General features: G+C 44.1%; 2 protein-coding genes across 2 annotated transcripts in view; one reads left to right on the forward strand and one right to left on the reverse strand.

The window, feature by feature from the left end:
- Positions 1–1,158: 1,158 nt before the first annotated feature.
- Positions 1,159–14,082, reverse strand: part of HSPB11 (heat shock protein family B (small) member 11) — a 16,342-nt gene continuing 3,418 nt past the window's right edge. Inside the window, exons 2-6 of the mRNA XM_018564017.1 lie at positions 10,018–10,123; positions 8,342–8,448; positions 6,115–6,183; positions 4,062–4,105; positions 1,159–1,257 (exon numbers count right to left, since the gene is read on the reverse strand). Coding sequence (XP_018419519.1) covers positions 1,159–1,257; positions 4,062–4,105; positions 6,115–6,183; positions 8,342–8,448; positions 10,018–10,118 — 420 coding nt within the window. The 5' untranslated portion in view covers positions 10,119–10,123. The remainder of the gene's footprint in view (positions 1,258–4,061; positions 4,106–6,114; positions 6,184–8,341; positions 8,449–10,017; positions 10,124–14,082) is intronic.
- Positions 10,299–14,082, forward strand: part of LRRC42 (leucine rich repeat containing 42) — a 10,234-nt gene continuing 6,450 nt past the window's right edge. The window contains exons 1-3 of the mRNA XM_018564010.1: positions 10,299–10,441; positions 11,539–11,993; positions 13,144–13,275. Coding sequence (XP_018419512.1) covers positions 11,542–11,993; positions 13,144–13,275 — 584 coding nt within the window. The 5' untranslated portion in view covers positions 10,299–10,441; positions 11,539–11,541. The remainder of the gene's footprint in view (positions 10,442–11,538; positions 11,994–13,143; positions 13,276–14,082) is intronic.

The following is a 14,082-nucleotide window of genomic DNA, read 5'->3' on the forward strand; positions in this document are numbered from 1 at the left end:
GGCCGCCGATGACCCTGTCACCAGCTCACTGGTTTTCCTTCCTTGGACCACCTTTGGTAGGTCCTGACCACTGCAGAATGGGAACATCCCACAAGAGCTGCAGTTTTGGAGTTTGCCCAGTTGTCTAGCCACCACAATTTGGCCCTTGTCAGAGTCGCTCAGATCCATACACTTGCCCATTTTTCTGTGTCCAACACATCAACTTCAGGGACAAAATGTTCACTTTCTGTGTAATATATCCCACCGACTTCCAGGTACTGTTGTAACAAGATAATCAATGATATATACACTGTATACACACACACATTATATATATATATACTGTGGATTAGAAAACAAATTCCTCCTGATAACCAGCCAATATGTACCAGCCATCACAAAAATGCTTCAGTTACTGGTAGACCAAACTATCATCCACCTGCTTTCTACAAAAATCTACCTCCCTGAGGTCCTCTGCCATCATCTTGTCTCACGTCTTCTGCTGCATTCTACATCATATTGAAGAATGCAAGATAACACCAAAAAGACAGCGTGATCCAATACAGTGGCTGGAGCAGATGGGAGGCGGTGGGAAAACAAAAGCCTAGGATATCACATATAAGAAGACAGTCTGTCAATGAACCCAACAGCCTTCACCTAAAACTAGTTCTCTTTAAAACTCAATGCTAGTTACGCCCTGAATACTGTTACTTTTCCTAACATACCACTGACTTTGGCCTTCTTGCTCATTCAGGTCCTTCTGGCAAGCCACCATAAAAGCCAGAAGAAGGTGGCCATCAAGTCATTAAGACTGACTACAATGTAACTGAAACAGTTTGAACTGAAACAGAGTTCATAAATACTGTACATTATCACACTAGAGTCAGGGTTAGTGTAAAGAATACCTGTCTACCCACAGATAATTTTTCTATCTCCTTTTTCCCATAGCAGGCAGTCATTGCACCACGTGGGAATGGAGACAGACCAAAGTCGTCATGTTACGTGGTCAATTTAAATGTAGACAGTGCTATGTGGAGTTCTGTAAATACGCAGTATGGTCAATCACAATATTTTTTTATTTATAAAAATACAATAAAAAAGTGAATCATGATAAATAGTTCCTTCATGTAGTGATTCCAGATTTCCTGCCTTCTTATATTCATTGCAATGCAGGGAAGTTTACATCACACTTTCTGCTGACACACTGCGCACAGCTACAAAGTGATCAAACCCAGACAAGATCACAAAGCGCAAATGGATCGCTTGAACTCCAGGAAGCTGGGAGAATGAAATATTTTTAAAATGTGAAGAAATGTTTATTGATAACAAATACAGTTTTGTAAAAAATTTACATATATAGATATGTAGAATAACTTAAAGTGTATCTAAACCCAAAATCAAGAATTTAATATATTGCCACTTACTAGTCCTGAGATGTGGTGGCTGCATTCATTTTCTTGTTTCCTGTATTTTCCCCTAGAACAGGGGCGCCCACTATTTTTCGTCTGGAGATCTACTTTTCAAATGACGAGCTCATTGAGATGTACCAACGAAAAAACACCTGCATTCAGGGGCGGGTGCGGGCGTGGCGGTGCATTGAAGTCAATGGCACCGCAGCCAAGAAAATCCTGTGCATAACACACTATCTGTCCCTGGGTGGTTACGCTCACTCATCCACAGTATATATGAAGGGAGCCATGGTCGTCACCCAAGCTGAACTACAAGCATGCCTGTCTTTATTTGTCATCTTTATATGGTGGGTGGGAGATTAGTAGTTCACAGAAGGAAGATAAGATTGTTTTGGTTCAGCTCAACTCACAGGATGTGACAAGGACTCAGGAAAGAGCTAAATGTATTTTATATACTTGCTAAAAATGTTCTTAGCCTGAAAAATAAAAACTAATACAGTCAGTAAGGACTGGTGAGCTAAAATATATTACATTGTTGTTATCCTTTGTGGTAGATCCTTTAAAGGACAGAAATTTGTAATTAATGACTTGTGCATGGCTCACAGTCCAAATCTCTGTCACCAAATTCAGTTGCTCTTAGTGCATTTCCTTATATGTGACCGCACAGTATTAAAAGTATCAGTAATTCAGATATAAAAGTAAAAAATATCACCGCTCCAATTCCTCCATGATTAAGCCTGAGTGGTGAAACATGTTAGAGGTGTGTGGCTGTATAGGCGGGGCTCATCTGTGTTATTGGAATAAAGGTCTATTAATAAAGACGCCGAATGGTGGTACCTGCATTTGTGCGTTAATCTTACGGTTGTTTACCAAGTAATTGAGACATATTACAGAATCATCTAAACTGAAAGATTAGATAAAACTGAAAATGTGACCAGACCTGTTTTGCTACAGTTGACTTTTTATCCAGAAAATATCATTGAGATCTGGTCAGTCAACTTGTTTTTTTTACCCTGAAATTGCTGATAATGTTGAAGATTGCACTCAGCTAAACAAAATTCTTAAACAGAATGTAAAGTCAAACAAAACTCCAGGTAAATATAAAGACGTTTCTTTAGTTCGGTTACGTAGTTAATTGAAAATCATTAATCACCAAATAAGTTTGAACTTTCAGGCTGAATAAAAAAAAAATTAAACGTGACACTAAACTCAGGAGTTAATTCTTAAAGATACATTCAAGTACCCTAACTATTAACAGCAACGGGGGAAATGTATCAAAATTGGAGCAGACAAAATCTGGAGCAGCTCTGCATTATCATCAGCTTCTCTGTTCAGTTAAGATTTGAAAATTAAAGATAGAAGCTGATTGGTTGCCATGCAGAGCTGCTCCAGATTTTGTCTGCTCCAGTTTTGATAAATTCCCTTCAATGTATCTTATGTGTGTATCACTCAGCTGTAGATCCTCAAATCATCTCTGAATTCATCCCCACACAGCTACCTCCTCATGTATCACTGGCCCCTCCCTTTTAGATTGTAAGCCCTCAGGGGCAGGGCCCTCCTTACCATCTTGTCTTGAATTGTGTTGTGATTGTAATGTCTTCTTTATATTGTAAAGCGCTGCGCAAACTGTTGGCGCTATATAAATCCTGAACAATAATAATAATTGGTGCTAACACTGTCCTCCTTCTGGAGGGGGGCTACATTTGTTCCCCATGGTCCCTGTGTGTTGTAAAGTAGCCACCGCTCAAAGCTCGCTCCTGTGATGAACTACAATCTCATGTTTAGTTTACTAATTTGTATTGTGATTGTAGTCCATCAACAGGAGTGAGCTTGGAGCGGTGACTACTTTACAACACACACAGGGACCATGGGGAACAAAAGTTGCCACCCTCCAGAAGGAATGACAGTGTCAGCACCTATTCAGAGATAATTTCCTGAGTTCAGTGTCCCTTTAAATAAATACAAGACTGATTTATATTTTGTATTCCCATATCCAGCTAGTAAATGGAGTCCTGCCCCAATACTAAATGCCTCCCACTGTTCCGTCTCTTGTCCAATGACATCACTGTTGCTGATCACTGAGGTGTTCTCATTGGACAGAGGGATCGTGAATGTGTAGGGTTTAGGTCTGGTAGGAGGAGCTTAGTCCCTAAGTCAGTATATACCAGCATTTCCTAACCTAAAAAAAGACATGGCACCCTTTAAAAGTATGCAAAATCCGGAGGGACTCCAGTCTAAAATGTAAAAACGTAAAATGTACAAAAAACGACATGTGGCCCCTTCAAAATCAATACTAGACCCTTATCTGACATAGGGGTCTGGTATAGATTTTAAAGGGGGCACCCATTGAAAAACACAAAAAAGTGGTGTCCCCCCCTTCACATCATAATCCCCGTTTACAAAAGGACCCCCCCTTCACATTAGGGAAAGGCATAATGCTGTGCAAAATATTTTAGGCACCCCGAGGAAGCCAGAAGGCACCCTGGTTAAGAAAGACTGGTATAGAAGATTCCTTGGTAACAAAGAGAAACCAGAACTAGAAAAAGTCTTAATTTGGGTTTTCTGCCTAAAAAAAAGTTATAATGTAATGTGTGCTCCTAGACAGGACTTTTATTTGAAAAGTTTACGATAGTATAAAGGTTTAATGAAAGGTTTGCACACTTTCACACTTACAGTTATTTCCTCAGTCTGGAACTGTCCTTCAACATGCTCAAACTCTAGAACCAAGTGGAAACATCATCCATGTTAGTTATCATGCTACAATGATATCAGTATATAAATGAACAAGCCACTTACAAGACAAGACAAGACAATTGCAGAAAAGCCCATGAAAAACCCATGCCCTGGAGATCCAAAAACATCAGTGCAATCAAAAATTATGAAGCCACCCTTGTGTGTGCTAGTAAGTATGGCGTGTGCCTCCATAGACATACACAGCAAGGCTCCCCTGCTCCCTGCTCCCCTCTTTCTTTCTCCCAGGACTAAGAACCAGTAGAAGGACAGCTGCTGAATATTGTGCTCTCCCTTGTGATCCTTTTTTGGACAGGAAGTGCAGGAAAGCTGAGCTGAGAGAGATGGAGCAGTTTGGGAACATGACGACTGTAAGTGCTTGGGCAAAAATGGAAGGAAATATGTTGCTGGGCAATGTGTATTTCTTTTTGATTCAATCAGATTTTATTAGAGGTTTTCAATACAAATCAAGACAAACAATCATACAGATAACATAGCATCTATAGGTATAACAACAAATAAAGAAGGGGGGGATATTTCACCAGGAGAGGTAAATCACGGGACAGAAGGAGCACCTCACTCATCCGACTCAGACCAGGGGGTAGTGTATTGTTCACAGAAGCATTATCAGAAGATGCCCAGGTAGGTAAGGTATGCGGCAGCAGAGTCATAGAGCTGGCCTGTCAGCTAGGTTGCCTGTATACGGGAGCTCTAAGGGCCTATATATACGGCAGCTAGTGGGAGTTCCTGCTATATGGAGATAACTCCATTAGGAGGCTCCTGTGCAGCAAGACATAGTGTGTGGATGTCGGAGAAGAGGTATGGAACAACCAGGGCAAGGCCCCCGGCGGGAATGTGTATTTCTTTGATCTGGATTTATTATTGAAAAAAGTTTGAGTATAATAACGTTATCCCCCATTCACACTTAGGGCCTGTGTGACCACGCGCTGCACTTGTGGAGGTTTTGCCGCGTGTCAGCCCATCATTTCAATGGGCTACCCCTCGTGCGACCAATGTGGCAAATACGTTTATGCAGCAATTTGCTTTTTGCCTGTTTGGCACGCGTCAACGTGTGAGCAAAGATGAGCATTTTGGGTGCCATTAGCAAGCAATGACACCGCAATCTCGTCACTCGTTTTTACTGCATTGTGTGAATGTGTGCCAATGCGCACACTTTGGTGCATGTTCGCATGCACGGCAACTGTGAATGGGGACTCAAGGTCATTGCAATGGATAAAGGGACACTCTTTGCGTCTGGAGGAAAAAGAGATTTTACCTCCACAGAAGGAAAGTGTGGAAAAGCAACTAGTTCTATGAGGAAGCGTTCCAAAATGCACAACATATAGTTGGCTGTTAACATTCTAGACGCCAGTGACTGTTGATCCAGGGAATATCCGATTGCCTTAGGGGATCAGATGTTTATTCTCGGCTGTTGGAGAAAATTGGCCAACACTTTATAAATGTATTTGCCTTCCTCTGGATCATCTGTTAGTATAGGGTACTGTATATAGGTTTTCACTTAAAGGAGAACTATGAGGTGAGTGAAAATCACTCATCCTCATAGTTTCGAGCCAACGTGTGACAATGAAACTGTCACACGTCGGCTCAATAGATCGGGAAGTGAGCGAACATATACCGTTGCTTGCTCACTTCTCGATTATCTCCCTGCAGAGAGCCGTGACTGTCAGTCACGGCTCCCCGCAGGGATTCCCCCCTCCCCGCTCCTCCAGCGCTGACTGGAGGAACGGACGGGGGTACAGCTGGCTCTGCCTCTAGATAGGCAGAGCCAACTGTCACTCACACAGTAATGTAGCTCGCAAAATATACTGAGCTCTGGGTCACGGGAGGAGGTTAGTATATGTCCTCCCGTGACCCTTAAGAGAACTATGAGGAAAAACACTTACCCCATAGTTCTCTTTTAATTTATTTTTTCCCATTGGTTGTTTTTTTTCAGCCTTACTATGTACAAAAGCATTGCTCACAATGACACGCTCACCTCTTTCCACACAGCGCTCAAAGTTAGTTGGTTCCTTGGATGTGCTTGTTTCAATGTGTATACTTCTTACTGCAATAGAAGGATAAAAACACACACATATCAAGAATCATCTGTGGAAGACGACCTGCACAATGCTGATGAGATGAGCACTTTACACTGTACATACCATACACAGGTATAAAGAAGCCTTTGGCACTTTTTGTGAAATGACACAGAAAGAATAATATTGGTGTTGCACAGTCAGATTCCATCTAAAACGTCCCAGAGCACTTCGGAGAATAAAAGCAAATATACAAACACATACTTTGGTCAACATTTTGTGCCCCTGTTTCAAAAATTGAAACTCGTAGAGGAAATATAATTAGGGATGCTCAGAAACTGTTTTTTCAGTATCGAGTACCAATATTTTTTTGTTTGGTACTCGCCAATACTAAATACCGGTACCGGAGGTCCTATTAGGAAAGCCAGGTGGCATGTAATGACTCGCCCACCTGGCTTCCTGATCAGCCGGGGGGGCGTGTAAAGACACCAGGTGGCCAATCAGAAAGCTGGGGGCGGGTAATGACTCGCCATCCGGCCTCCTGATTGGCTAGTTAGATTTGTCAACATATTTGAACTGGGGCAAGCACAGCTGTAGGGCTGGTACTTCGACAGCCTAAGGCAGATGATAAAGAATGCTGAAAACTAAGGATGGACTCGAGCGTGTTTGCAGCTCCACGTGCTGAGCCCGCCAGGAAGCTGACAGCTCACAGCGCCAATCACAGGCACTGAGACATTTCCCGATCTCTGCAGCTGCGGTCCGGGAAAATGTCTTAGTACCTGTGATTGGCGCTGCGCGCTGTCAGCTTTCTGGCGGGCTCGGCACGTGGAGCTGCGAACACGCCCGAGCCCATCACTATTGAAAACTACGAGTCCAACACTGCACTGCCATCTTGTGGCCACAGCACAATATAGTCCATTAATACCTGGAAAGGGGAGAGTGCCATTGCAGCGCCTTCTAAAAATGGCAGTTGCCTAACTTCAGTACATCCAAAGTCTGAAGATCAGCAATCGCAGCCTCTGCATTTCTCAAACTACATGTTTTCTTTAAGGAGATGGCTAAATGAGAGAAAATCATTAGTTCCCCCCATCCATGCTAAAGCGTGTGGATAGAGGGATCTCCAATGATAGCTATTGTACTCAGAGATCTGCAGCACCCATGGCTCTCTAATACCTGAACAGTGACAGCACCTGATGGAAAGCAAACACTGTTTAGCTGTCAATTTTCCACCCGGCTCAGACGATTTTTAAAATCACATTTTGTTGAGCAGGGTGGTTCAGGCGTAGCCAGCCACGGCTTGACTTTCAGCCGATTGAGCAGGAATCACCAAAATCTACCACTGCCAAGTGATCAGTAGTGGGAAATCATATGCTTTGATTTCTTATACTTGTACGCCCTAGACGTTTGCAGTAGGATGTATGGAAGCTGCATAAAGGCTTGTGTAGACAGGCATTGTCACATGCTGCATTTTGCATTCATCGGCAACACTGTTGGAATGCAAAGTACAGGCTGCGTCTGACATGCTTTGCTTGCAATTCAAATTCATCTCAATAGGGCCTGCTGCATCTAAAGTAACGTAACACAGAGCAAAGCAGCTCCTATGCAGCCTCAGAGCTGTCATTGATGTACACATGTCAAATGCAGAAAAACAACACCCATCTACAGAAGCCCTAAGGCTGGGGTTACACCTAGGCGTATCGAATATGCGCGTTTCTACCGCGATTTGCGGTAAAAAAAACATACCTGGCTGTATCCCAATGGATATGCGTGGCAAATACACCCCAAAGAAGCTCCTGTACTTCTTTGGGCGTAGGGCGTTTTGTAGCGCGTTCATACGGCCCATAATACGTCCAGGTGTGAACCATACCCATAGGAAATAATGGGATTTCGGTGTTTGAGCGTTTTGCAGAGCGTAAGAACGTGCTACAAATCGCCCAGGTGTGAACGGGGTTTAAAGTCTTACGTCTGTTCTGTGCCTGGAGGCTGCAAGCAATTAATCAAGATGGCCGCTCCTGCAGTGAAAACTGGATTGCATTGTGTTTGTATTCTAAATAATGAAGCTCAGACATCAGCAAATTACTTTGTCTATTAGTGAACTGATGTGCGTTCAAATGCTGATCCAAATCCAAACTCTTTCAGTTGGTATTAATACTGCGCATAGAAGGTGAAGGTCGCTTGTGGTCTTACTTTGTGAGCTTTCAATGGTGATTTTTCCAATTTTTTGCAAAGTGTTCATGCTGATGATGAATTCCTGGGGGAACAGTCCTGTTGTAGTCCAGAATGTGTCTGCATTCCTGGAAAGAAACAAAGCTCTTTAATAGGTTACAATATGACAAGCTCTCAGGATTAAAGCTGAACACCAGTAAAACATGTTTTTGGGGATCAAACACATGTGAAATAAATGACTGATAATTAGGATTATCCTAGGTCAGGCCGGCTGCTGTTTACTGTAAAACTCCAACCTGCTTTGATGCCAGATAGTCCACACAGCAGGCAGCAGCTAAGACAGTGAGGGGCTCCCAGTGTTTGCCCTCCCCTTCATCCATTGACAAAAAGCCTTGTATTCTTCTCACAGAATACGAGGGGTTCCATGAACGGACGAGGGCATAGCAGGAGTGGATCAATGACAGGATCTCCTCAAGTCCATTCACAGAACGCCTTGTATTCTGTCTAACAAAGACTCCCCTGCAGCCCTCCAGTGTGACAGATCAACAGTTACAGATGTCCCTGTTAGGGAGGTTCACCCTCTCTATTTGCCCTGGTGACCAATATCACTAAAAGTGAAAAACAAACAGATTTTGTGTTGTCCCCAGAACAGGAATAGATGGGAAATCTTCCATTTGGGACAATAGTTCTGGGGACCCCGGTGAATATACGGCGGGCCACAGAAGTGGTTATACCAAGTAAGGATGGGCTCGGGCGTGTTCGCAGCTTTACGTGCTGAGCCCACCAGGAAGCTGTCAGCGCCGCAGCGGCAATCCCACATACTGGGACATTTTCCCGGTCCACAGCTGCAGAGATCGGGAAATGTCTCAGTGCCTGTGATTGGCGCTGTGAGCTGTCAGCTTCCTGGAAGGCTCAGCACGTGGAGCTGTGAACACGCCCGAGCCCATCCTTAATAGTGATGGGCTCAGGCGTGTTCGCAGCTCCACGTGCCGAGCCCGCCAGGAAGCTGACAGCGCCAATTACAGGTACTGAGACATTATCCTGTTTCGCAGCTGCAGAGATCGGGAAATGTCTCAGTGCCTGTGATTGGCGCTGCTAGCTTCCTGGGGGGCTCGGCATGTGGAGTTGCGAACACGCCCGAGCCCATCACTAATAGCAAGGACACAGCTGCTGCTGCTTGCAGGCCTGGGATCGGCACGGTGGGTCTACGCAACGATCGGAGAGAGATCAGCAGGCTTCCAGACGCTGATCTCTCCTCTGATCACTGGACCCCGGAGGTGGTCACTGTTTACATTCTGGTGTCACTGTTTACATTCTCCGGCTCTCAGAGCCAGGAGAAGAAGCTAGGGAAGCAGATCTCTGCTTCCTCAGCATCTTTGAGATCCCTAGGTGACATAAGGGGTCTGAAGGACCCCTGATGTCTCCATAAAGAGGACCCGTCACACCCTAACATTGCACATAAAGAAGGACATAGTAAGGAGGGTCTGGCTGCAGATATATATATATATCTCTTTCCAACCAATCAGGCTCTGTCTTTTCTGTTGTCAGGGCAGATTGGTACATGAAAGGGAAGCTCTCATTGGCTGCTAGGAGGGAAGCATATACTGCTCTTCAATCTGACATGAGGCCTAATGAGTGGCAATGCAAAGACGTCCCGCTGTCATTTAGTCCATGCAGTTGAGGTGTATGGAGCTCACCCATCTATGATGTGCTCAGCCGGGTGTCTGCCATCGCCGGAGGAGGCCAGAGCCAGCACGGCCCCGGCAGAGCTCAGACACAGGTTCCCCGCCCGGGTCATTTCGCCTTACAACGCTCGCTGCCTTTCTTTTCCCTACGATTCCCACCTCCAGTAGATCGCTACTTCGGGTTGCTAGGAAACCGAAGCATCTCCCGGAAGTTGGAATCACATAACTCGGAAGCGCATCTGAAAAAGCGCCCGTGCTGCTCAGAGGAAAGGTTCCGGAAGACAAAGGTTCCGAGGGACAGGGAGAAGCTCAGGCGGCTGTGAGCTCCCCTGCCAGTTATTATCTTACAGATCAGCCATGTCTGGGCCTCTGAGAGATGGCAGTCCTGTCCTGCTGTGAGTTCACTCTATATGCTGGATAACAGTGCATTGCAGAGGTGAGATTAGTCCTGGTATATACTGAATTTTCGGGGTAAAGTCCTAGGTTTTTTTGTTTTACTAATGTGATGCCGATGAGATTGATGTTATATGTGATTAAACTATAGCAAACCCCAATTATGTGTTTGAAAACATCTACGGTATGAAAAATGCACCCGGGACCAAGCCTAGAACACGACCTATATAAAATGAGTTCTGCCACATAAGCTCAGCATTGCTAGCAAGATCCAGGGAAGGAACTTTAAAATCTTCTCCCATTGGTATTAATGCCTCTCCGCCATAAAGAGAATATATGCCCTATGCTGGCAGGAAGGTGTTAAAGTGTATTTCAAGCAATGGTTAGAACCCCTTTTTTCAGGTTTCTATAGCTATATAACCCCCAACTGGAGGGATTTACAATGACTATTGCAACTGGGACAGTGATGGAAAATCCAAACCTTTGTCATCGCAACAGAAACAAATCTTCCAATGGGGGCACCTGTTTTGGCAAGAACTGTGTCAGAAGGGGTTTCCAATTACTTTGAAGAGATTTCTTCCCATTTCCTGTTGTTTTTCTGTAACAGGAAATAAAGGGAAAGTTCCCCAATTGGATCCAGGCAGCACAGAAAGATAAATGATGGGGATTTTAACAATTCCGTACTCTAAAAGAAAAAAAGACTATAGAGAATATTTGAGGGGTTGGTTTTGTATCCACTTCACCTGGCATCCTCTCAATTGTTGTAGGGTGTGAGTATAGCAGAGACCTTAGAATGTTGGCTCTTAGGGGGGCAGGGACTGATGTGAATGGTTCTATAACAGGGGTAGGCAAGCTCAGCTATCCAGCTGTGGTGAAACTGCAAATCCCATCATGCATCTGCCTATGGTTGTTAGAGTATTGCAGTGCCTCATGGGAAATGCATTCCCACAACAGCTGGAGTGCTGAGGTTGCCTCCCCCTGCTCTGTAAAGTGCGAAGTAATATACTAGTGCTATGTACATATAAAAAATAAATATTGTATGGGAAGCAGGGTGCATATCGTAATACTGACATCTATAGTAGAATTATAACCAAGGTTGCTGCAGGGAAGACGCTGATAATAACTCTTCTTTATTTTAAGATTATGTTTCGGTTCTCAGAATCGCAGAATGATGAGGACACTGGACCTGTCTACGTGCGTGAGAAGGGTCAGCTGTTCCGGGCAGGGTCACAGCCCTCGCATGTCAAGTCTCGTACCCCTCGTCTCTTCTCCAAGGGTTTTTCTGTGGAGTTGTGTGTGAAAGAAGACGATAACTGTAAACCCAAAGAAAAGCCATTTATCTTCACGTACACCGAGGAGGGCAGCTTGCGCTATTCTGCCAAGTCTCTCTTCATCCTGGCACTGGATCTCATTGCTGATAACATCCAGCATGTGGACTCCTTGCTGGGTTTCCCAGAACAGATCGCAGAGAGGCTTTTCACTGCCGCTGAGTCCAGGCAACAGTTCTCCAAACCTCATAGTGGCCTCGTGGCCCTTCGCAAATTCACAGAGGCCTATGGGGACCTGATGCTGTCATCGCTGTGTCTGCGGGGCAAGTATGTCTTCTTCTGGGGCAAGCAGTAGCATATTTATAGGTTTAAATGATTTTTTTTGTTTTGCAGTGTTGAGCTGTGTTGACCTCTACTTTTATATTTTACTATAGAGCTTCTTCATCTTTGACCCTCACTATTATCAATATTTAAAGGACAACTTCACTGAATTAAATCATATAGGATGGGACACCAGGGATCAGGAACTTGAACCTGAGTCACCTCTGTGACTCCAGTCCTTCCTTGCTCATTTTAAAGGGTCTGGCCCTCCTTCATCCACTGTACTTGTCCTTTGTTTTTGTACACTACAATAATCTGTCGTGGTATTCAGCAAAGTCAAATCTCTACAAGAAGAGAGCACACAAATCTCTTGCAATAAACCTGTTTATTAATGTGAAAGCAACTCGCAAGTGTCCGGGGGGTAAACAGTGCATCACCGGCTAGTGGACTAAAGTCAGCTGGATGCAGCCTGCACACCCTGGCCAGTGGAGGGGCTGTCTAATAGTTCTTGTGGCTGGCAGAAGACTCTAAGGATGAGACCTGCTTCAAAGATTGTGTGTGGTTAAACTACCGTACTCTCCATAGGGCACCTCTGGGAAAGGGGTGCAGGATGTCTCCCAAGTGAGGACAAGACAGGAGTCTTCTGCCACCCACAAGAACTATTACACTGCCCTGCCACTATTCACAGCTTGTGGGCTGCATCCTGCTAATGTTACTCCACTGACCTGAGATACACTGTTTACCATTGGACACTTGTGAGTTTATAAACGGTTTTCACGTTAATAAACACATAATTTTTTTTTTATTGCATACGATTTGTGCATTCTTTTCCTGTCTTCTACTATTACAGTCTATTGATACCCTCAATGTCTTGGAGTAGCTGAATCAATGCTTTTTTGACCCTTAGAACTTTTTCCCTAGGCTGCTGTAGAGTAATCATCCCTGCTGACCATGTACACTGCCTACACAGTACTGTACGCTTACTGCCTTTTGTGTCTTCCTTTAAAATCTACTTTTTTAAATGTGGATCTCATTATCACTTTGGTAAATTGTGAAATTTTTCTTTTATTTATATTATGTAAAGGGTAATACATTCTACAGTTCTACAATCACATGTATAAGAGTCTAATGGGATAACTCATTTTGATATGCACAGGTACCTCCTAGTGTCTGAGAAGTTAGAAGAGATTAAGTCGTTTCAGGATCTTCGCAGTTTGGACTTGTCATGTTGTAATCTAGGGGATGATCATGAATTGATGCAACATGTTACTTCTGGCACTATGAACAGGTAAGTTGACACCTGTTGAGACATGAGTATGACACTACTTAAATGAGAATTCCATCCAGGACTAGAAGAATCATTAAACTTAGGTTATATATCCTTGGCATCTTTTTATTTTACATATATTCTATATCCAGAAGTCCCTGTATTCAAACTTCATCATCTCCATTTCCCGGCAGAATCATTGAATTTGAACGTGCATTTTGTGCCTGAGATGTCGCAGTCTACAATGGCTAGAGTTGTCCTAAGAAGACAGAGATGTCTTTGTGTTCCATAGAAGGTTTTTGGTGCTATATTAGTCTGAAAACTGAGGTGGACCAGTAGCTTTTCTGCCGAAGAGCGTGTCTGGGGCACACTTGATGTAGAAATTTACTACCGTATGTCCTCCTGTGACCCAAAATTGCAAATATGCAGACAGCGCAGAGCCCTGCTGTGGCCAGGAAAGATCACGACAATATTGTCCAATCCACCCCGCCACCTGATTGACAGCTGGCTCTGCCTGCCCCCTCCCCATCCGTCTCTCCAGTCAGCGCTGGAGGAACAGAGAGGGAGGGAGGAATCCCTGTGGGGATCGAAGGCTGACAGTCATCACTTTTTGTAGGGAGAACAGAGCGGTATGTGATCACTAGATCTATAGAGCCGACATGTGGCAGCTTAATGTGGTAGCATTATGGTGAGAGTGAAATACACTCATCCCTATAATAAGAGCTGACATGTGATACACATGTCCGCTCTAATTATAGGGATGAGAGTATTTCACTCTCACCATAATGCTCTTTTAAGCTTTAAGGCTTGAACGAGGATAGGGTCAGG

Source organism: Nanorana parkeri, unplaced genomic scaffold (genome assembly GCF_000935625.1).
Source record: "Nanorana parkeri isolate BGI_ZX_2015 unplaced genomic scaffold, ASM93562v1 scaffold715, whole genome shotgun sequence".
Lineage (NCBI taxonomy): Eukaryota > Metazoa > Chordata > Amphibia > Anura > Dicroglossidae > Nanorana > Nanorana parkeri.